We start from the raw sequence: 23,669 nt of genomic DNA, 5'->3' as shown, positions 1-23,669 counted from the left end.
TCAAAGATATTACCTCACCCATCTTGTCACGCTATTTAACAGCACAGACTTGTGAACCTGAAGTGACCCTCTGTCTTTCCCTGGTAATTGTTCCCAGTGCAAACCCTTCAATTGACAGAAGCTTAAATCTCGATTATGCATATTTATATTATGTTAAGGTTCCTGATGCCTCTAGAAGATCATTAGAAACTATATGTAACAAGACTGTTGGTGGCTCAGAGTGAAGTAAAATCTTGACTATTATTAAAATCTCACCAGCAGCAGAAACAAATGAATCACAATGTATACAAACTATATGTATGTAAATTTGGTAGTAAGGAGCCAGAACACCTCAGAAGTCAGCCTGATATGTCAAAAATATTTTGCTCATCCAATTTCTTGTGTTTAAGAAAAGATTTTGGAATGCTGTTCTCTTTCATAGATGTTATTTTCTTTATGCCATATATTTAAAGGTCCCAAACTAGTCTATGAGCGATTTAATTTTTCATCAGCTTGTTGACACACCTTTGTTGTCTCTCTGCTCCTTTTGGAGCCATCTACTGATTAGCTTTAGGACAGCAATTCCCATTGAAATACAACAGCAAATTTTATTTAAAATTAAAGTTAGACTTTTCAAATGAGAGAGAGGGAGGAACTAAACGTTAATACATAAAACTATTTTAGAGCATTATTGACATCAGTGGTTCTCAACCTGTGGTCCTGGAACCACTGGTAGTCCACGGACTATGTCTAAGGAACCCACAAAAGACTTTGACTGAAAACTGACTGAACAGAATTCAGCTATATATACAGACAATAGATTTCCAAAGGGATCCACACTTCCATTAGAAATTTCCAAAAGGGGCCGCACCTCCATTCAAAACTTTTTAGGAGTCCACAAATGAAAAAAAGGTTGAGAACCACTGATTTACATGACCAATCCCTTGTGAGTTAAGAAGATATACTTCTAACATGTAAGTTTGGGGTAAAAGAAAATCTTAGAGAAAGTTAAATTCTTTGTACATGTAGGGCAGCAATAGGTAGTTACAATTTTGGTTTGTAATGGTCAGTTCAATTTATATTCAATTTAGGAAATAAAGACCATGAAGAAAAAATTGAGTGAGCTGTGTATAGATTTCAACAAAAACCTCAATGAGGAAAACACATTTCTTATGTTTTCTAAGGATGAACTTCGTGAGTATTGTATTTCTCTTTCTTTAGAACTGCAGTTAAATTTCAGGAATCCTTTCTGTGCAGTTCTTAGGTAAGGTTCAATTGTCATACAGTATCTAGGAAATGAAATTGTAACACTGTTACAGCCTGTACTGGCTTCCTATCCTTCTCCAGATCCAACTCAGGATTGCCTTTGTGTAATTAAAAATTCTTAATGGAATTGCTCCACCTAATCTCTCAGGTCTTGTGTTACTTATTACCCTGCCAGCCCACTCTACTCTTCCCATCTTTGCTTTTCTCTGTCCTCTCCCCTCACATCTCCACCATTGGGCTGCACACTCCATTTGTAGTGTTCCATCTATCTAAAACACTTTTCTGCTGTTCAGGAAGTTAAGCTACTTAAATATTACTTTAAAGCCTTCATTTTCGGTTTATTGTATTATTCACTATCTCGCTAAAGGATTTGGTGATCCCGGGTCTGGAGGTCACTCTGTCAAATGTATTTTATGAGTTAAATAAAATTAGAGATTTTTAAAACTATAATCTGTTTTTAAATGGGATTATCTTGTTAAATATATTTCTGCTTCTTATAAGTGAGGTATTCATAATTTTAATATTGTTTGATTTGATTTAAAAAAGTCACTAACAATTAACCGTAACATGTAGGGTTGTATTTCGTTGAGGAGTTTTTAAACTACAATCTGGAGGAAAGCCGAGAGGTACAAAAAGTAAAAATCATAATGAATTAAATAGTAATATAAAATCTCTCTGGATAAAAATTCCATGCTTGAATAACAAGACGATAGCAGTAGGAATATACTACCGACCACCTGGCCAGGATGGTGAAGGTGATTGTGAAATGGCCTAGGAGATTAGAGGGGCTACAAAAACAAAAAACGAATAATGAAGGAGGATTTCAACCATCACCATATTTATTGGATACATGTCACCTCAGGATGGGATGCAGAGATAAAATTTCTAGGCACCATTAATGGCTGCTGCTTGAAGCAGCTAGTCCTGGAACCCACAAGGGGAGAGGCAATTTTTGATATAGTCCAAAGTGGGGCACAGAATCTGGTCCAAGATGTGAATACTGCTGAACCACTCAGTAATAAACTATAATTAAATTTAACACCCTTATATGGGGGGGTAAAAATAACAAAGAAGCTCCCCACAGTAGTATTTCCTTTCAAAAAGGTGAACCACACAAAAACGAGGAAGCTGCTTAAATGGAAATTGAAAGGAACACAAATAAGAGTGGAATACAGACAAGCTGCATGGAAACTAGTTAAAAACAGCATAATGGGGGTCAAACTAAATGTATATCCCAAATTAAAAAAAAAACAAAAAAAAAACCAGGAGGACCAGAAAAATGCCACTGTTTCTAAACAGCAGAATGTAAATGGACGTTAAAAGCATACTTTAAAAATTGAAAGTCATACTGTACTGAGGAAAATTGAAAGGAGCATAAACTCTTTCAAGTGAAGTGTAAAAGTATAATTAGGCAGGCCAAAAAAGAATTTGAAGAACAACTTGCAAAAGACACAAAAATTAACAGCAAAACTTCTTTTTAAGTACATCGGAAGCAAGAAGCCTGACAGTGACTGGGGCCACTGAACAATCAAGGTGCTAACAGGGCACTCAAGAAGACAGGGCAATTTCAGAGAAGCTAAATGAATTCTTTTTATTTGTCTTAACTGCAGAGAATGTGAGGAAGATTCCCACATATGAGCCATTCTTTTTAGGTGACAAATCTGAGGACCTATTCCAGATTGAGGTGTCAGTAGAGGAGGTTTTGGAATAAATTGATAATTTAAACAGTAATAAGTCACCAGGACCAGATGGTATTCACCTAAGAGTTCTGAAGGAACTTAAATATGAAATTGCAGATCAACTAATTATGGTATGTAGCCTATCACTTAAATCAGTCTCTGTACCAGATGACTGGAGGATAGTTAATGTAAAACATGGATTTTTTTTTCTTTTTTAAGAAGGCTCCAGAGGCAATTCTGGCAATTACAGGCCGGTAACCCTAACTTCAATACCAAGCAAACTGATTGAAACTATAGTCATGAACAGAATTATCAGACACACAGACAAACATGTTATGTTGGAGAAGAGTCAGCATGGCTTTTGTAAAGGGAAATCATGCCTCACCAATCTCTTAACATTTTCTGAGGGTGTCAACCAGCATGAGGACAAGGGTAGTCCAGTTGTTACAGTGCGCTTGGACTTTCAGAAAGCCTTTGACAAGGTCCCACACCAAAGGCTCTTAAGCAAAGTAAGAAGCCAGGGGATAAGGAGGGTCCTCTCATGGATTGGTAACTGGTTAAAAGTTAGGAAACAAAGGGTAGGAATAAATGGTCAGTTTTCACAATGGAAAGTGGTAAACAGTGGGGTCCCCCAAGGATATATATTGGCTCCAGTGCTGTTCATAAATGATCTGCAAAAACAGGTGAACAGTAAGGTTGCAGAGTTTACAGACAACACAAAATTAAGCAAGATAGTCCAAAGCTGACTGTGAAGAATTACAAATCACAAAACTGGGCAACAAAATGGCAGATTAAATTCACTGTTGATAAGTACAAAGTAATACACATTGGAAAACATAATCCCAACTATTTATACAAAATGATGGGATCTAAATCAGTTGTTACCACTCAAGAAAGAGATCTTGGATTGATCATTGTGGATAGTTCATCTGCTCAATGTGCAGCGGCAGTCCAAAAAACTAACCATGTTAGGAACCATTAGGAAAAGAATAGATAATAAAACAGAAATACCATAATGCCACTATATAAATCCATGGTGTGCACACACCTTGATTACTGTATGCAGTTCTGGTCACCCCATCTCAAAAAAGATGTATCAAAATTTGGAAAAGGTACAGAGAAACACAACAAAAATGATTAGGGGTCTGGAACAGCTTCCAGATGAGTAGAGATTAAAAAGACTGGGACTGCTGAACGTATTAAAGAGACGACTAAGCAGGGGATATTTGCTTCAGGTAAATACTCACCAGCAACTACACCCCACACAACAAAAACACTAACCCAGGAACTAAACCCTGCAACAAACCCCGGTGCCAACTCTGTCACATATCTGTTCAAAGGACACCATCATAGGACCTAACCATATCAGCCACACCATCAGGGTCCCGTTCACCTGCACATCTACCAATGTGATATATGCCATCATGTGCCAGCAGTTCCCCTCTGCCATGTACATTGGCCAAATCAGACAGTCTCTACGCAAAAGGATAAAGAATCAAGAATAAAGCATCAAGAATTAGAACATTCAAAAACCAATAGGAGAACACTTCAATCTCCCTAGACACTCAATAACAGACTTAAAAGTGGAAATTCTTCAACAACAAAAATTTCAAAAACAGACTCCAACAAGAAACTGCAGAACTGGAATTAATTTGCAAACTGGACACCATCAAATGAGGCCTGAATAAAGACTGGGAGTGGATGGGTTACTACAAAAACTAATTTTCCCCCTGCTGATACTTGCACCTTCTTGTCAACAGTTTGAAATGGGCCACCTTGATTACATTGAACTCATTAGCACTACAAAAGTGATTTTTCCTCCCTTCTTGTCAACTGTTGAGAATAGCCCACTTCCACTTTAATTGAATTGGCTCGTTAGCACTGACTCCCCCTCCCCCCACTTGGTACGGCAACTCCCATCTTTTCATATGCTGTGTATTTATACGTCGCTACTGTATTTTCCACTCCATGCATCTGATGAAATGGGTTTTAGCCCAGGAAAGCTTATGCTCAAATAAATTTGTTAGTCTCTAAGGTGCCACAAGGGCTCCTCGTTGTTTTTGCTGATACAGACTAACACGGCTACCACTCTGAAACCTGTCAATGAAATTAATAGACAGCAAGTTTAAAACAAACGTAAGGAATGCGTCTTTACACAATGCACAGTCAACCTGTGGAACTTGTTGCCTGGGGATGTTGTGAAGGCCAAAAGTATAACTGTTCAAAAAAAAAAAAAATTAGATAAGTTAATGGAGGATAAGTCCATCAATGGCTATTAACCAAGATGGTCAGGGATGCAACCAGATGCTTGGGGTGTCTGTAAACCTCTGACTTCCAGAAGCTGGGACTGGATGACAGGGAATGGATCACTTGATAAATTGCCCTGTTCTGTTCATTCCCTCTAAGCATATGGCACTAGCCATTTTCAGAAGACAGGGGTCTGCACTATATGGACCGTTGTTCTTATGTTTCTTATATTAAACTGGTCTGCAGTAAAACAAATGAATTACTGTTTTATGCACTAAACATTGTTCTGATATTTTTAAAAAAGAATTTATACTTGAAAAATCCTTTTTTGAATGTTGTTAATTTATATTCCACAGAAGCCCTTCCTGATGACTTTATTAATAGTTTAGAGAAGACTGAAAAGAACAAGTATAAAGTTACCTTAAAGTATCCCCACTATTTTTCTGTCATGAAAAAGTGCTGCGTTCCAGAAACAAGAAGAAAAATGGAAACTGCCTTTAACACAAGATGCAAGGAGGTACATCAGATATTTAATTTATGAAATTCTAAGTATGGCTAGTAATGGTAGTAGATAAAAAATGTATTAATCAGCTGGTACTTTAGAATTTCTAATAATGAAATTCAATACAATTAATAAAAGAAGACCATAACTGCCTATTTGACTGTAGATCATTTTTATACAAAAATCAGTCCAGGTCTGTCTGCTGCTTCCATTCACTCACTGTCTGAAGAATCTTCTTGGACAGCATTGTTAAGAATTTATTTTAAGCAGTAAATTCTACCTAGTTAGATTTTACTACCTTTTCCCCTTTCCAAACAACTGTACGTTTAAGTAAACACACACAATTACTGTGCATATTGCAAAGTCTGTAAAACCTGTCACAAGGTTTTAAAATAAATAGTGTACATATCTAAATGAACTGATCTCCCGGCTACTTAGTTTATCCAAGTACTTGCCCACAAAATATACCGTAATAAAGTCATGCTAATCTTAGTGATCCATAGAGATTTTTGTTTTTTATAAATATGCCAGGATCTCCAACAAAAAGATATTTCTGTAACTAATCTTTCTAAATGTTAGTTTTAATCGGTTAATGACAAATTATTGAGGTAAAAGTGCAGAAAATGTATGACAAATCATCCCATTTTTATTTTATACTTCCATAATAAATTCTTACCTAGTGTTCTGGAAAACATGGCTAGGAGATTTGTTTACCAATAGGATCAAATTACTTCTTTAAAGTGCTGTTTGGTAGCTAGAAATATTAGCATAACATGCAATATTAATAAACCACCTCACAAGTAAACTGCTTTTTCTTTCTCTGTTCCAGTAAGCTAATTCATCTTTTCCATACAGTCATGATTTAGTACCTGATTAGATTTATTTCTCTCTATTATGATTTGATTTTGATTTAAAATATCTCGGTTTGCTTTCATGCAAATCTCTCCTTTTTGAAACCAGCAGGCTTGTAATTGTTTTCCACTTTGCTCTCATGATAAACATGAAACCATAGAAGATTGTGCTTCAGTCCTTTCAGTATTCCTGATCTTGTAAAAGGAACCACACTTAAAAAAGGAGTGTTATGTGGCAGTACGTAGTATAGTAGCATAGTGTATCTACTCTGTGTACTTGAATATATCTTTTATTAACACAAATATGAGCTATTGTAGATGTTTTAAGGAAAGAATCAGACTGTGTTGCTGCCAATATTCATCAGTACTCAAACCTTGACACAACATTATATTTACAGGAAAAAATTGTGGTAGAGAAGATCTTATTTTCTAGAACAAATTGTCATATGTTCGCAGTTGAGGTCCAGCCCATCGACATAATTTTAGTGTTAGGCACTGTCCTGCTAGAGATAGAGGCTTGACGCTAGCACTCACTCACTACTGGTCTGTGGAATGAGGATCCTTAAGTGGGTTCCTACTGGGAGTCCTAAAGATCCAGGTTCAAAGTCAAGTCTCTCACTAAGACTCGTTATATTGCTCTGGCAGTGTAAATGGGCAGTAAAGTGGACAATGAATTCATGCTCACTTTATGGTCCCTTTACCCTAGTAGAACAGTGTAAAAAGCCCTTCATGTAAATAGGAATCAGGCTCTAAGACTTGGCATTGAACCTGGATCTAGACCTCAGTTTCTCATTCCACAGACAAGTAGTGAGTGGGAATGCTAGGAGGCACTTTATACTGCTCTACAGTGACCTCTCTTGCCAATTAAAGGACAGAAGTAGTGAGCTCCAGAGTGAGTCCAGCTAAATACGCTGTGGCTGAGAAGATGGGTGTAGCATGGGCAATGTGAATAGGTGGGGGGAAAAATGAAAAACAGGGATTCTCCTGTTGACTGAGCTGCAGGAGATAGTTTAGTGGTCAAAACATTAGATTTGTATGGTCTAGACACCCTGGCACTACAGGTTCAAACTTGTCAGCATTGATTTTGCCTTTCATACTTCCAGGTTACACATAGTTTATTCTTTTGATTCTTTCAGATGGGACTTTAACACCCCATGTTCTCTCTGTGAGGACATTGAAGTCTTGATGGTGATATTAATAGAAGTAGGGGTTTGCCTATGTGTCCTTAATTGTCATTCAGGCATTTAATTAGAGAACAATTGCCTAACTGAGCTTTTGTACTTGGTACACTGGCAAATGTGAAAAGTACAAGATAAGATAAAACAGCACTAAGAATTGAACACTACATATCTAGCATATTTAAAGGGATACACATTCAAGGCTGATGGGGCCCATAGTTGAACTTACCCTAAAAATAGCTTTTTAAAAGTATTTCCTTCTGATCCTAAGACATCTCACTTCTCCAAATTGGGAGCTACAATGTAGAGACATTCTTGATTTCACCATTTTTAACAAATGCTGGGCATGGCTTTGTTTGCATTTGGAATGCACACCACAACTATATTTTTATAAATTTTACTCAACTTCTAATTGACCAAAAAACCCCAATAATACTCTTCCTAGCGCTCAGATTTGTAACCTTAAAAAGAAACTGTTGCTATTTGGTTTCAGTGAAATGAAATGAATGATAGTGTAGGAATGATAATTATCCTGACTGCTTAGAAAAATCAGGACTCTGACCACTTTCCATCAAATTGTAGATACTGTGCCATCAAAAATTTCAGGAATCCTACCAAAAATACATTTTTATTTATAACATTTTTGAGTAATAATCTCAATATGTTTCATTTAAAATGTCTGCTATTCCTTATGATTTTAGTTCAAATTTTATTCAAATTATTGTTTTGATCATATGAATTTAGTTGTCTTTAATTCATCATAACCTTGCCTTCTTTTTCCTAGGAAAATACTAATATTCTTCGGCAGTTGCTTCCCTTAAGGGCAAAAGTAGCAGAACTTCTTGGGTACAATACACATGCCAACTTTGTACTGGAGGTGAACACTGCAAAGAGCATGGATAATGTAACAACCTTTTTAGGTTTGTTTTTATTTGTGTGTTATACTTTATATTTAGATCTGCAACATGTCTCTGTACCCCAGGGAAACTTAAATATGAAACTGGAGCACAGACGGTTCATTTGGAACAGGAGCTCTCTGCCCCACCCCTTTTAATATTTTTAAGAGTCTGTTCTCCAAGTATGTTAAATGTAATGGGAGTTCTGGTATGAATAGAGAGGATAAGAGAGTTCTTAGGCCATAAGAGTTTCCAGAGGAACAATTTAAAATTACTTAATGCATCAAGGGGTTTTCCTTTCTAGTAATCTGTTTTGTGATCTCATTTCCCATGTCAGTGTATTCTTGCTTCAATAACTGCAGTGAAAAACTTCTATTAAACAGCTGTGTAGGAATTGCTGTCCTGAAACAAGCAACTGATCCATCTAGCTGACTGTCCTGTCCACAGCAATTGCTTTTAATCGGTGCTTTAGAGAGAGGAAAAAAAGCTCTCACGCTGTACTTGCTTCCATTATTTAGCATTTGACATGGTCCTAGTAATATTTATCTTGGCTAAGATAACTGACAGTGGTGTGTTTATTCATACAAGCAAGACTTGTCATGGCTATCACAGTAGTCATGGATTTCATTATAATTCAAAAATATTCATAACTTTTAGCCATTTTGAGATTTTTCTATGTGGGAGCGTGGAGGTGATGGTAACAGCTGAACTGATTTCACTGAGCAACTTGAAGTCTGCCAACTGAAACCCTGGGCTACATTGGAAGTTAATATAGAGCAGGAGCTCAGCATTAACATTGTAGTAATACAAAGTGCTGAACTCAGTTTCTCCAGAGATTGAGTTTTCTCCCTTCACTCAAGGCAATAAAGACTTCTAAAACAAAATACCTTGGAATTAATCTGGCAACTACTGTGTTTTAAATATTTTTTGTGTTATCACAGTACAGGCAGAATTGCAGTTATTTGGAGTACTATGCAGAAAATAAAGGCTCTTACGGTATACAAAACAATGCCAGTTGTATGACATTTTAAAACTGTATCTTTAATTTGTCTGCTTTTTTCACTATAACCATGCCATGACCATCCCTAAAAACCACCTTGTCAAAACAGCCCTTTATCTATGCATCTAATCTTTTTTTTTTACATTTTACTAATTTAAATTCTTTTCAACCTTTTGTTAGTATCCAAGTATTTTAAAAACACATCTGTTCAGAATTTTTATTTTAAATTATTAACTCCGCCAATTTAAATTTGTCATGGCTTGACTCTTCAATGAGGACAAGGGCCTTTTCACACATGAAGAAATTTGTTCTTGAAGTAATTATGTTTGAAAACTGTGAACTGCACAATACATGATTTTCTACATCCTGCAAACAGTTACGCATGTGTCTTATGCACACAAGTCGTCCTATTGACTTTAATGGGGCAACTCATGTGCGTACACTTAAGTATGTGTGTAACTGGTTGCAGAATCAAGGTCTAAGATAGTCGTGCGTGCAGCTCAAGATATACTGCATGTATAAATGGGTTTAATCAATATTCGGGCGGTTTTCTATGCACATGTATTTTAACCAAGAAGATTATATTTTAAAAAACTACAGATAAATTAGTGCAACAGTAACATTGAGATTTTGATGTACAAAAGTCAGGAAATTCAGACTTGCAACTGTAATTCTTATAGTATGACATGAATTTAGCAGCATGTTTGGTAATACAAAAATATACATATTTAACAGTGGACCTAGCTGTGGTTTTGATAGGAACATACATTTTGGGAACTGCTTGATTATTTTTTTTTTTAGTGCATTTAAAATATCAAAGTATCTACTATAACTTGGAATAAACATATTTTTTTCTGTATTATTCTAAATAGGCTTCTATAACTGCATGTCAGCGGCGAATGCTGTTTGGTTTCTGTTTACTTGTTTGTTTTTGTATTATTTGTTTTAAGATTGCGTGAGACACTTGAAAATTAGTCCTTGTATGTCATTGGGACTTACAATACAAGCCCATATATTAATTTTCTAAGATTGTGTCCTTTAAATCTAAAGTTTTGTAATTATTTACTGTGAAGAGAAGAATTTCCTCAGTTAATAATCATATTTGCTCTATTTCTTTTGATATTATTATAAGACATATAAGTATATGGATCTGATCTGCTGTGTTTTTTTTAACAATGTTCATATTTGAAGTTGATCATCAATAAGTCCTACAGTTTGATGAAAAAGTGTGCACTCCTTTGACACGCTTTAATCTATCTTGTTGAGATAGTATGTTGTTACTATTTATTAGCAATATAAACGTACACAGTACTTCAAAGTACAATTAGAAACAGAGGTCCTTGCCCCCAAAGCTTACAATTTACATTTGCATTCACTATTGTATTGAAATATTAGAATTTTAAAAATAATCTGATTGCAGAACTTTGACATTCTAAAAGGACTCAAGTATAAATGTCAGAGTAAGTATAGATTGTGTTTTCTGGGAGTTTCACTGATATAAAATGTTTTACTCTTTTTGATCCTTTATCTCCATAGAAAAATAATGTAAAAATCAGTGGAATTACAGGGCATAATGTCTAATGGCCTAGCAAATATGGGCTGCTATTGAGAAGATCCAGTGTAGGCAAAAAAAAGTGGAACTCTCCTAACTTCAGCTAATTGGCTTGAGCTGGGAGTAGAACAGAGGTTACCCTCTAAGGATCTCGGGGAAAAGTACAATGTGAATCATAATGTCACACCTGCAATGGCTGATAAAAAAACAGTTGAAGGATAGGTGCTGTAACTGTAGCTACTACTAACCATAATGAAGAAAAATCAGAATTACATGAGGTGGTATCAGAGATTTAAGATAGATGAGTACAGTGTTAGCTAGTTACTACAGGGAATTATTTTCCAGGTAACTAGCTGGAACTCAATAACTCAGCCAAAGGTTAGGGATCTATTACAGGAGTGGGTGGGTGAGGTTCTGTGGCCTGCGGTGTGCAGGGGGTCAGACTAGAGATTATTATGATCATAGGCGCCGACTCCGTGGGTGCTCTGGGGCTCGAGTACCCACGGGGAAAAATTAGTGGGTGCTCTGCACCTACCGGCAGCCAAGCTCCCTCCCCCCCCTGCCCTGCCTCCTCCCCTGAGCGCACTGCGTCCCCGCTCCTCTGCCTACCTCCCAGCGCTTCCCGCCCAGCCACCGCCAAACAGCTGTTTGGCCGCTCCAAGTGCGGGGGGGAGCAGGAACGTGGTGCGCTCAGTGGAGAAGGCTGGGAAGATGCGGGGCCGGGGTAGGGATTTGGGGAAGGAGTCAGAATAGGGGCAGGGAGGGGGCGGAGTTGGGGTGGGGACTTTGGGAAAGGGGTTGGAATGGTGGCGGGGCCTCATGGAAGGGGTGGAGTCGGGGCCAGGGACAGAGCGGGTTTGAGCACCCACTGGCGGGAGCAGAAAGTTGGTGCCTATGATTATGATGGTCCCTTCTGACCTTAAAGTCTATCAGTCTGTTTCTCTTTTGGATGTCCTTAGAAAAGAATGAAAGACGCTATGACACTTAACCCTTGCCAGTGGTGATAGTGCAAGAGTGCACATGCTCATATCTCAGACATCCCTGTAACCAAAACAGAAAGGCAAGCATTAAAGTAGTCATTAATTGAGAAAGGGAAAATTGTGGTGACTGGTATTGGATAAATACTCTTTTTTAATATTTGTATAAATCTAAATAAATAAATTAGTTCTCCAGTACTAGTAGTAGTAACATAGTACAACATGGAACAGACAAGCTGATACAAAGGTAAATCTCTGGTTGCATTTTTAGATGATTTAAGTAAGAAGCTAAAACCACTGGGTGACGAGGAGAGAGAGTTTATTCTGGATTTGAAGAAAAAGGAGTGTGAAGAAAGAGGCTTTGACTATGATGGAAGAATCAATGCATGGGATTTACATTATTATATGAACAAGACAGAAGAGCTTAAATATTCCATAGATCAAGAGAAGCTGAAGGAATACTTTCCAGTTGAAGCTGTTACACAAGGCTTATTGAACATTTACCAGAAGCTGCTTGGACTTGTATTTGAGCAGGTAGAAAATGCTCATGTTTGGCATGAGAGTGTTACTCTTTATACAGTAAAAGACGATTCAACAAGAGAAGTTTTAGGTCAGTTCTACTTAGACCTCTATCCCAGGTAATTCTATAGTGTATTGCTTTATTTTAAAAGTGTTAAGCTGGAGTTAATCTTAGCTGGGGGTGGAGTTATATGAATCTGGAAGTAAACTTTTTTCTTGCCTAAATTCCAGGGTGTTTCTGGGAGGGAAGCATTTATGTGGCTACTTGTATTCTATCTGCATATATCTTCAATATCAGACACCATTCCTTTTAACATCTGTCTTTGTTGGGTATACTTATGTTCAGGTCAGAATCCCTGACCCAAACATAAGTGAGATTGCTGGCTAATACTATAGGTGATATTTATTTTTCTCTTTTGTTTGTAATGTGCCTTTCACATGGCATGTCAACACTGGTAGAGATGGATGTGGTCCTGTCTTCTGTCCATCAGGCAGGAGATGCTAATCAGGATGAAGGAATTTTTGTATCCTGCTCCACCTCTTTTTAACTCCCTGCAGGTAATCTTCCACTTGCTTTCTGGTTCATGTTGCAGGAACTGAGCAGAACAGCTGGTGCCTTTGGCTGAAACACCCTCCTGGAGCTCATTCAGCCTCAGTCTTCTGGGTAGAGGAAAGAGCAGAGTTACTCAGGAAATTAAAACTTTACTCTGACCACAATGTGGAACTTTAGTCCCCTTTTGTGGGACCTGGGTGCACCATCTCTCCACAGGTAGCTAGTAGGGCTGTCAAGCGATTAAAAAAATTAATCGCGATTCATTGCACTGTTAAACAATAATAGAATACCATTTATTTAAATATTTTTGGATGTTTTCCACATGTTCAAATATATTGATTTCAATTATAACAGAATACAAAGTGTACTGTGCTCACTTTATATTTATTTTTTATTACAAATATTTCCACTGTAAAAAACAAAAGAAATGGTATTTTTCAATTCACCTAATATAAGTACTATAGTCCAATCTCTTTATCATGAAAGTTGGACTTACAAATGTAAAAGTATGTACATAAAATAACTGCATTCAAAATTGAAACAGTGTAAAATTTTAGAGCCTACAAGTCCATTCAGTCCTACTTCTTGTTCAGCAAAACGCTCAGACAAACAAGTTTGTTTACGTTTCCAGGCAGAGCCATTCCTAGGATATGGCGAATTGGGGCAGCCGTCTTGGGCCCCGTGCTTCGGGGAGTCCTGCGCTTCAGGGAGCCCCGTGGTGGCCACCCTGAAACGCCGCAGCCTAGGGACGGCTCTGTGTGCATGTTGTGCAGGGCCTGCTAGGCTGGCCCAGGGAAGGTGGGGTTAGGGTGGGGAGGCAGGTTGGCCCGGGGGCTATAGGGCCTGGCGTCGGCAGCGGGGGTCAGGCCCGCACTCACTGGCAGGAAGTGGCAGCAGCAACCCCAGCCCGCCCCGCTCCTCCCCGCCGGTTCCCGGCATTTTTTGGGGGGTGGGGGGGTGGTCCTGGTCCCTGCACCCACCCAGGGATGGCCCTGTTTGCAGAAAATAATGCCCACTTCTTGTTCACAATGTCACCTGAAAGTGGGAACAGGTTTTCGCATGGCACTGTTATAGCTGGCATCGCAAGATATTTATGTGCCAGATGCACTGAAGATTCATATGTCCCTTCATGCTTCAAGCACCCTTGAGCATGCATCCATGCTGATGACGAATTCTGTTCAATAATGATCCAAAGCAGTGCAGACCGACGCATGTTCATTTTCATCATCTGAGTCAGATGCCACCAGCAGAAGGTTCTTTTTTGATGGTTTGGGTTCTGTAGTTTCTGCATCGGAGTGTTGCTCTTTTAAGACTTCTGAAAGCATGCTCCACACCTCATTCCTCTCAGATTCTGGAAGACACTTAAGATTCTTAAACCGTGGGTCAAGTGCTGTAGCTATCTTTAGAAATCTTACGTTGGTACCTTCTTTGCATTTTGTCAAATCTGCAGCGAAAGTGTTCTCAAGTGGGCAGCATATCTCCCCTAAATGTAAACAAACTTGTTTGTCTTAGTGATTGGCTGAATGAGTAATAGGACTGAGTGGACTTGTGGTCTCTAAAGTTTTGCATTGTTTTGTTTTTGTGTGCAGTTATGTAACAAAAAAATCTGCAGTTGTAAGTTGCACTTTCATGATAAAGAGATTGCACTACAGTACTTGTATGAGGTGAATTGAAAAATACTATCTTTTGTTTTTTACAGTGCAGATATTTGTAATAAAAATAATATAAAGTGAGCAGTGTACACTTTGTATTCTGTGTTGTAATTGAAATCGATATATTTGAAAATGTAGAAAAACATCCAAAAATATTTAATAAATTTCTGTTGGTAGTCTATTGTTTAACAGTGCGATTAAAACTGTGATTAATTTGTTTGAGTTAATCACATGAGTTAACTGCGATTAATTGACAGCCCTAGTAGCTACTGATGGGAGCAAGGTCAAATTCCTTCTATCCCCTATCAGTGATCTGTATGTGTCTTCTCTTTGCCTCCTAAGAGGAACCTTGCTTCTATTTCTTTATCCCTGTGCCCGTTCCCAACATATTGTCTAGAGACCTCTTCTCCGCTCTAGGTGGTAGGAAGTTGCTCTGTGTCTCGCTCCAATATCTCCTTGAGGAGAAGTCTGCAAGTGCTTTAGACTGAGCAGGCAAAAATTCCCTGACTCCTTCACCAAGACTCTCCCATCCTTGGGGCAGCCATCAACACGATGCAGGGAAAAAGTCTTACCCTCTTTGGAAAGAATCTCAAAACTCAACTCTTCCTGATAGCCACATCTGTCCAGTCCAGTCTTGCTGATAACATTGGTCTTGTGCCAGGACCTGGTTCTATTGCCACAGTTTCATTCCAGAACCTTTTGGCAGTTTCTGTTGAGTCTTCCATGTTGGAGATGCTCATCCAATAGTCTTTTCTTTAGTGGATGTGTCAGTCTCACACTGAAGGTGATTCCCCATCTAGGTCCCATCTTGCCTAAATGGCTCATGTTCCTTCGGGCTTGGTCCTTGAGCAGAGCCTTCTAACGTGTCTGAGCATCTCAGGCAAGTTTTTGATCATTTTCTTGAATTCATGCATCCTTCACATAATGTGGGGCTTGGACTTCACTCTCGGTGGTGCAAATCCTATAGTCTTTCAGCCTAAAAATCTTTCTTCCTGTCATTCTGGACTTCCTCTAGGCAGGGTTTGACAAGAACATGTCAGCTAGGTACCCTAGAGTGCAGGCCTGTGCACTTAATGCACTTTGGTCAGATAGATGGCTTTCCAGTAGCACAGACCAACTAATCTCCAATTTGCTGAAAGTGGTCTCTTAGCGTAGGCCTCCAATTAAGTCTCCAGTGCCTCTGTGGAGACTTTCTTATTTTTAGATCCTTTTAAACCTCTGAGGTCTCTCCCTCTCTATGTGCTGGAAATTGACTTTTTGCTGGGCAGGGAATTCTACAGTTCAGGCTACAACCTCATATGACATCATTATGCAGGTCCTCTAATCAATGTCCTTCAGTAAAGAAAGGGAAGTGAGGGCCTGGTATTATTAATGTAAAAAGCAAGGGGGAAATGACACTAACTTTTTGCATCATAAAACTGCAATAAGGAAGGGGGCACATTAATATTTTGGACTTCATGTTTCGTGACTCACTTTTTAATTATGACAATTTTTCTAACTGTATTAACTAACAGTTTAATTAAGAGACTCATTTTGTTTTAAAATCACATTGCTAAAACAGCAAACCTGGTTCTTTTTATTCTTTAAATCTGCTCAAATGTTGGTAACAAAAGCTAATGCTTCACAGAATGGGATTTGTCTTTCATACTACTATAATTGTCCTGTCTCAGATTAAGTAAAATTAACTTTTAGAAGGAGCAGAGTTATCACTTTTGATTTCAATAATATATTATATAAATAAAAAAGAGGCTTGCAGATGCTGCTCTAAATATTAAAGTGAGGGGATTTAGAAGTACTTTTTCTTTGTGCTCTCAGTAGAATCCTAAGCACAGTGACCTTTATAAAGGTCATAGGACACTATCTCATAGGGGGAGGGATAGCTCAGTGGTTTGAGCATTGAGCTATCTCATTGTGGTTTTTCTAATAAAAGAAAGAGGGTCTCTTCCTCATATAAAATCATAGAGGGAAACAGCCCTCTTTACCATGTTACTTGTGGAAGATAGGCCTATTGCGTAAGGATGACTTTTGGTATATTTTCTTGCTCAGAGAAGGGAAGTATGGGCATGCAGCATGCTTTGGTCTCCAGCCTGGCTGCCTACGCTCTGATGGCAGCAGAATTATGTCTGTAGCTGCTCTGGTGACCAACTTCACAAAACCAATATCAGATCGCCCATCATTGCTGCGACACGATGAGGTGAAGACTTACTTCCATGAGTTTGGACACGTAATGCACCAGATATGTGCACAGGTAAGTAATGTTTCTATTTCATTAAAATATTTAATTCTTCCTTCATAGTCTCTCAAAGTGGTGGTGGGGGAGAGGGTAAGCCTGTTTGATGGGTGTATGGTTTCCTTAAGGTAAGTATTTGAGAGCTTCATGGTAACTTTTCACAGTTGATACTTGTTTTGAGTTTTTGTGTATAAGCCCCGCAGTGAATACAGCTTCTGTAAAATGTTCATTTTACAGCAAATCCTTTCCCCTCTGCACAGCCTGAGCAACTGGGGCTGAGCAATGAGCAGCTCCATGAGGAAGGAACCCTCCCATAGGCAACAGAGCTGATTTGGGGCTGATGCTGCAATTTTTGCTTTTGATAGTACCTGCAATGTGTTAGGAACTGTACAGACACAAAAGAAAGCAGAGTCCTTGTCCCAAATAGTGAAAATGGCCGATGAATCTACTGTCCTCACATGCCTCCGATCCCAGTCATATTCTGCATGGTGGCATGCACATAGGGTACCCTCACAAAGCTGCGCTTCTTGGTACAGAGGGTGCATACATCACCTACTTGAGCTTTCTGAATGCTACCTTTATTCCTCCCTCAACCATGTAGCAGAATCACACCAGTCCTGCAGCAGTCAGGAGCCTCCACATCAGCAGAAAGGCTGGAATTGGCCTGGAGACTTGTCATAAAGACATAAATAAGCTACTTAGCTTCATCTTTAGTTGAACCATATTTAAGATGGATTCTGCCATGATGATGATAGATTTATTATTAGTCCAGTTAATTTGTTTCCCTTTGTTTGAAAGGTATAGCCTTCAGTGTTTCTTCTTAAAAACTGTAAATTCTGCACCATCAGCCCACCAGTCCAGAACTCATGTGATTGCACTGTGGCCTCTTTAACCAATAGGTAGCAGCACAAATAAAATGTCAGAGGTATGCAGCATACTTGGGACTTCATTTCCTGGCTTCCAGTCCCAGGTAGAACTTTCACAGAACAAGGAACTTCTAAATCTACTGGTTAAATTTGGAGTTAAACAAGTTGGATTCGGAATTCAGAGCTAACATCTAAATTTTGTACATAGCTTTTCTCTCCTGGCTTGTCTGTGAAAAATGGGAAGAATCCAGCTATTCGTTCTTGCCCCAAGATATCTAGGAAACACAGTTTCAGAGTGCAAAAATTAAGGAGCAAACCCTGCCCCTTCCTTCACAGCTACGGAGGGATTCCTGGTGACTGGAACACATGTGGATCTGCTACAGAAATGGGAGCAGGATTTGAGGGACCCAAATACAGATGTGCCTCCATGGCACAGAGTGATTTAGAAGACTCAGGAACATTTCATTTATGTTGCTAATGGATTTCCCTTCTTTCAAGCCCAGTGGCACCCCTTAGTTGAAAAATATTGTGCAGTATTTCAGGCGCCAGCATACTCCTACAAAATTGGAGGGATAGTGCTTAACAGAATAAGTGAGTCAAATGAAATCCCTGAAACAGGTTTAAATGCATTAGAACTACGGCATTATGCAGCAATTATACAAGTTAGTCCCTGAGTTACTTTTGTGATAGAACAAAATTTAGTATCATGTTACAAAGTAATTATATTGAGTAAATTAGAGTTATTTTTAGGGTTGTCAATTAATTGCAGTTAATGCATGCAATTAACACAAAACAAATTAGATTAAAAATAGTCGCAATTAATCGCAGTTTTAATCACACTTGTTAATAAAATACCAATTTAAATTTATTATAACTATTTTCGGATGTTTTACGACATTTTCAAATATATTGCTTATAATTACAACACAGAATATAAAGTGTACAGTGTTCACTTAATATTTTTTTTATTACAAATATTTGCACTGTCCAGTCCTACTTCTTGTTCAGGCAGTCACTAAGACAAACAAGTTTGTTTACATTTATAGGAGATAATGTCCCCTGCTTCTTATTTACAATGTCACCTAAAAGTGAGAACAGGTGTTTGCATGGCACTGTTGTAGCCAGCGTTGCAAGGTATTTACATGCCAGATATGCTAAACATTTGTATGCCCCTTCATGCTTCGACTTGTAGGCTCTAAAGTCTACACTGTTTTGGTTTTGAGTGCAGTTATGTTAAAAAAAAAAAAAATGTCTGTAGGATGCACTTTCATGATGAAGAGATTGCACTACAGTACTTGTATGAGGTGAATTGAAATATGCTGTTTCTTTTGTTTCTTTTTTACAGTGCAAATATTTGTAATGAAAAATAATATAAAGTGAGCATTGTACACTTTGTATTCTGTGTTATTATTGAAATCAATATATTTGAAAATGTAGAAAAACATCCAAAATACTTATAATACATTTACATTGGTATTCTTTGATGGTTTAACAGTGCAATTAAAATGCGATTAATTCCGACTATTTTTTTAATCTCGCAATTAATTGCAATTTTTTAAAATCGTTTGACGGCCCCAGTTCTTGTCTGATGTCATGGGGCAATGCTGAAATGTAATTATATTGCTATAATATGTCACGTAAGAGAGAGTAAGAAAAATAGATCTGTTTCTGAGTTCCTGTGACTAAGAATCACTGCATGATATATTGTTTTGGTTAGTTTTCTCATTGCTTATAATTTAATTTTTCTTGTTCCCTCTCTTTTAAAGTTTGAGGCTATTCTAACATTGATCTTTCTTGTAATATAGCTGTTTATAATTCTGCCCTGTTTTTACATCATCACAGTTTTGGCACCTTATATAGGTTGACATTTTACTAGATATGTGATTTAATCTCATTTGTATTTTAATTTAATATAATGGAGGAATTTTTGTTGTGTTTTTGTTTGCTTGTTTTTTGTTTTTGTTAGACCGACTTTGCTAGATTTAGTGGAACTAATGTGGAAACAGACTTTGTAGAAGTTCCTTCACAAATGTTTGAGAACTGGGTATGGGAAAAAGAACCTCTACAGCAAATGTCAAAACATTATAAAGATGGGAGCCATGTTGCAGATGCTCTTCTTGAGAAACTTGCTGCCTCTAGAATGGCCAATACAGGTATCTTTTTTTTCTTTTACATACAAAAAGCATTCATGAAAATGTAGGAAAGACATAGGGCAATATCCTGTGTAATACAGAACAGACATGTCTTAGATAGTGGTCTCTTCTTCCTTCACTGTGTATCCACCTCCCCCATGACTACTACTGAGAGGTAAGCGCATCTCTATGGAAGAAAGGCCCATTAGATTATACCTTGGAAATGCTTAAATGCTCAGATTGACTGTAAAAATGTCTGATATCTTAATTGTGTTCAAACTGTGAGAAAAATACAATTAAAAAAGATGGAGCTTGTAACAGCAACTCCTTTCAACAGCCTTTCCAATCTTTTTTTAATTATTCATTTCAACTGAGAGAGAGAACAATTAATGCACCAGACTGGGAGTCTGGATACTTTCCTGATTGCTACAGTCTCTTCCTGACTATTATTATATGTGCTGTGATGACACACCACCCCCCAAAACCGCTACCAGGATTATGCTTGCTTTGAACAGACACATAGAAAGACATTATACCTGCTCTCCGACAAGTGTGTATAAAAAACAATAAGAAGGGAAGTGGGATAGAGGACAAAGGTAACAGTAATGAGAGCATGTGTTTACAGAGGCCCACCTATGTGTCTACCTTGAAAGTTTCAAATTACTTAAAATTGCTTATTGTCAAATATCAACAATCACCTCAAGTCCTCTTCCTAGCTATTGTCACTTGGCAGTTTCCTTTGGCACAGACTTCCGGTGTGTACATGGGTAAGTCTCTGTGCTTGATTCTCTGTCTTTAAAATGAAAATGATACTTATTGTCCTCACTGGATTTTACAGTGCTTAACTCGTTAATGTATATAATGCACAATGAGATCCTTCGATGGCTGATACCATAGAAACCCAGCGTATTACTGTAACATTTATAAACCAAATGCCCTCATACCTCTAGGTCTTTTGACTCTTCGTCAGATTGTTTTGAGCAAGGTTGACCAGTCCATTCATACCAAATCATCTGCTGACCCTGCAGATGAATATGCCAAGTACTGCATGGAGATTCTGGGAATTTCTGCAACCCCAGGTACGTAAAAGTAAAGTTTTCGTTCAGCATGTTGGCTGCTTCAGATGAGCATACAGTACCTTCACAATAGGTCTTATAGCAAATCAGGTGAATGTGGTTTAGAAAAGAAATCCAGTTTATGAAACTGAAGTAATTACTTTGAAATAAGACAAGAAAGGTCATTAATGTTATTCCATCAAAAATATCCATTTGCAGCTAGGATATATTCCAGATTGATACATTAATGTCCTTCTAAATCTGAAGCACTATTATACGTTAAAGCAGGTGTGGCCAACCTGAGTCTGAGAAGGAGCTAGAATTTACCAGTGTACATTGCCAAAGAGCCACAGTAATACGTCAGCTGCCCCATATCAGCTTCCCCCTGCCCCGCTCTCAGTGCCTCCCCCTCCCTCCCCGCACCTTCCGATCAGCTGTTTTGTGGCATGCAGGAGGCTCGGGAGGGGGAGGAGTGAGGGCATGGCAGTCTCAGGGAAGGGGGTAGGAAGGGGTGGAGCAGGGCCTGTGGCAGAGCTAGGGATTGAGCAGTGAGCACCCCCTGGCACATTGGAAAGTTGCCACCTGTAGCTCCAGCCCCGGAGTCAGTGCCTATACAAGGAGCCGCATATTAACTTTTGAAGAGCTGCATGTGGCTCCGGAGCCACAGATTGGCCACCCCTGCGTTAAAGGGATGATTACATTTGATTTCAACATTAATAATTTGTTAATGTTTCTGTCTTCTTCAAGAGCTTGTTCATATCCATTCCATGTTAGGTGTGTGCACGCCATGTGCACTGATGCCAGAAATTTTTCCCTTAGTGGTATCTGTCGGGTCAGCTCTTGTGCCCTCTGGAGCTGCGTGCTCATGTGCCGGTATAAGGAGCACGCCAGCCTCGCGCCCTCTCAGTTCCTTCTTACCGCCCATGACAGTTACTTGAATGACCCTTCTTGCTTTGGCAAGGTTTCTTCCCAGTGGTTTTTGAACTCTAACTCTTTGTACTTAGTTGTCATCGTTTAGTGTATATAGTTTTTGTAATTAGTATTGGTGTACATAGTGTAAATAGTTCCTGTTGTTGAGGGACTCCTTCGCCCCAGTCTTCAAACTTTGTGCCTCCTGTGGCAAACCTATGCCCGTGAGTGACTCGCCCTCCAGCTGCTTGAAGTGCTTGGGGGAAACTCACGTGGATGAGTATCAGATCTTTTAGGACTTCAGACCCCGCACTAAAAAGGACAGAGACATTAGGCTGAAAGCTAGCCTCATGGAAGCCACCCTCAGAGCCGCACCGCTCTGATTCAGTGCCGAGCACTTAGGCATCAGTGTGAAGTGCTCCTCCGGCACCAAGCTCTTCCTGGCACTGTTCACTATCTCTGGTGCCAAGGAAGAAGTACAAAAAGCAGCAACCAACAGAGGGCGATTGCCAGTGCACAAGAAAGACAAGTGTGGGGAAGGCAGCTCAGTGAGATCCATGCCAGGCCATTCTTCCATTCCTGTCACACAATGTCACCGTTGATTCTGCCTAGAACGTTGACTCTGGTGCAGGACCCTCCGACGACACCCGGAAGGCACTGTGGCACCAGCAGTCTGACTGTTCTGTTGATCCCAGAAGCTTTCCAAGTGGCAAGGGACCTACTTTCTCTCCCAGTCCCCTCAACCCCATTGGGACACCTTCCAGCTCTGATATCCAGAAGCAGGAAGGAACAAGGAGCTCCGTCTTGGCACCTTCTAGTGGCAAGCCAACCCTGATCCCAGCGTCCCAACCATCTATGGTCCGTTGCTGGTCCCTGGACCCTTGGCACCACATGGTGGCAGAATCAGGTACTGCTCCAAGAGAGAATTCCTCTTCTTAGTTCCAAGGGAAACCGTATATGCAACCTAAGGTTCAACACTGGTACTCAGCCTATGTGCCACTGGACTTCGGTACCAGTCCCCCTGTTGGCACCTGGCCAGTAAGTCACTGACGAATGTAGTAGCCTTACTGGAACCCCTGGGAGATTCCCTCCCAGCACCGGGTCCTCGCTCCCATAGTTTCTACTCGGTGGTTTCCGAGAGATGGGCTGCTGGCACTGGCCCCCAACTGACCCTTGTAACAATGTTCAGGAGATGACTGTAGTGGACATCATTGAGGCTAAAGAAGAAGAGGGATCCCCCTCCTCTGGTGCAAGCCTCCTCCTCCTCTCCAGACGAGGCTGTTGCAGGACCCTTCCGCATGATGATTTCAGGGCCCATCAGGACCTCCTGAAGTGGGCAGCAGCAAACCTGGGTCTGGAAATTGAGGACATTAAAGAGACATCACACAGCCTTATTGATATCCTGGCTGAAGCAGCTCCCTCCAAGGTGGCCTTACCCATCAATGAGACTGTGATAGGACCGGTCAAGGTCCTGTGGCAAACTCCTCCTCCTTTGCCCCTCATCTCAAAGAGGGCAGAGAAGAAGTATTATGTGCCAGCGAGTGGATTCAAATACTTGTATTCGCACCCTCCTCTAGGGTGCCTGGTTATGTCTGGAGCAAACAAGAGGGACAGGCAGGGCCAGTC

The 23,669-nt window shown here is 39.4% G+C and overlaps 1 protein-coding gene across 3 annotated transcripts in view; it reads left to right on the top strand.

Moving 5' to 3' along the window:
• The window catches only part of NLN (neurolysin), a 53,397-nt gene that overhangs the window by 18,328 nt on the left and 11,400 nt on the right, over nucleotides 1-23,669 (top strand). For all 3 annotated transcript variants that reach the window (XM_054032302.1, XM_054032301.1, XM_054032300.1), the window contains exons 5-11: nucleotides 1,071-1,173; nucleotides 5,528-5,688; nucleotides 8,487-8,622; nucleotides 12,399-12,765; nucleotides 16,898-17,099; nucleotides 19,914-20,100; nucleotides 21,030-21,158. In XM_054032302.1, the coding sequence (XP_053888277.1) occupies nucleotides 1,071-1,173; nucleotides 5,528-5,688; nucleotides 8,487-8,622; nucleotides 12,399-12,765; nucleotides 16,898-17,099; nucleotides 19,914-20,100; nucleotides 21,030-21,158 (1,285 nt within the window). The remainder of the gene's footprint in view (nucleotides 1-1,070; nucleotides 1,174-5,527; nucleotides 5,689-8,486; nucleotides 8,623-12,398; nucleotides 12,766-16,897; nucleotides 17,100-19,913; nucleotides 20,101-21,029; nucleotides 21,159-23,669) is intronic.

Source organism: Malaclemys terrapin, chromosome 6, assembly GCF_027887155.1.
Source record: "Malaclemys terrapin pileata isolate rMalTer1 chromosome 6, rMalTer1.hap1, whole genome shotgun sequence".
Taxonomy (NCBI): domain Eukaryota; kingdom Metazoa; phylum Chordata; order Testudines; family Emydidae; genus Malaclemys; species Malaclemys terrapin.
Note: the sequence above shows the minus strand (reverse complement) of the source record. Positions and strands in the feature narration are given on the sequence as shown.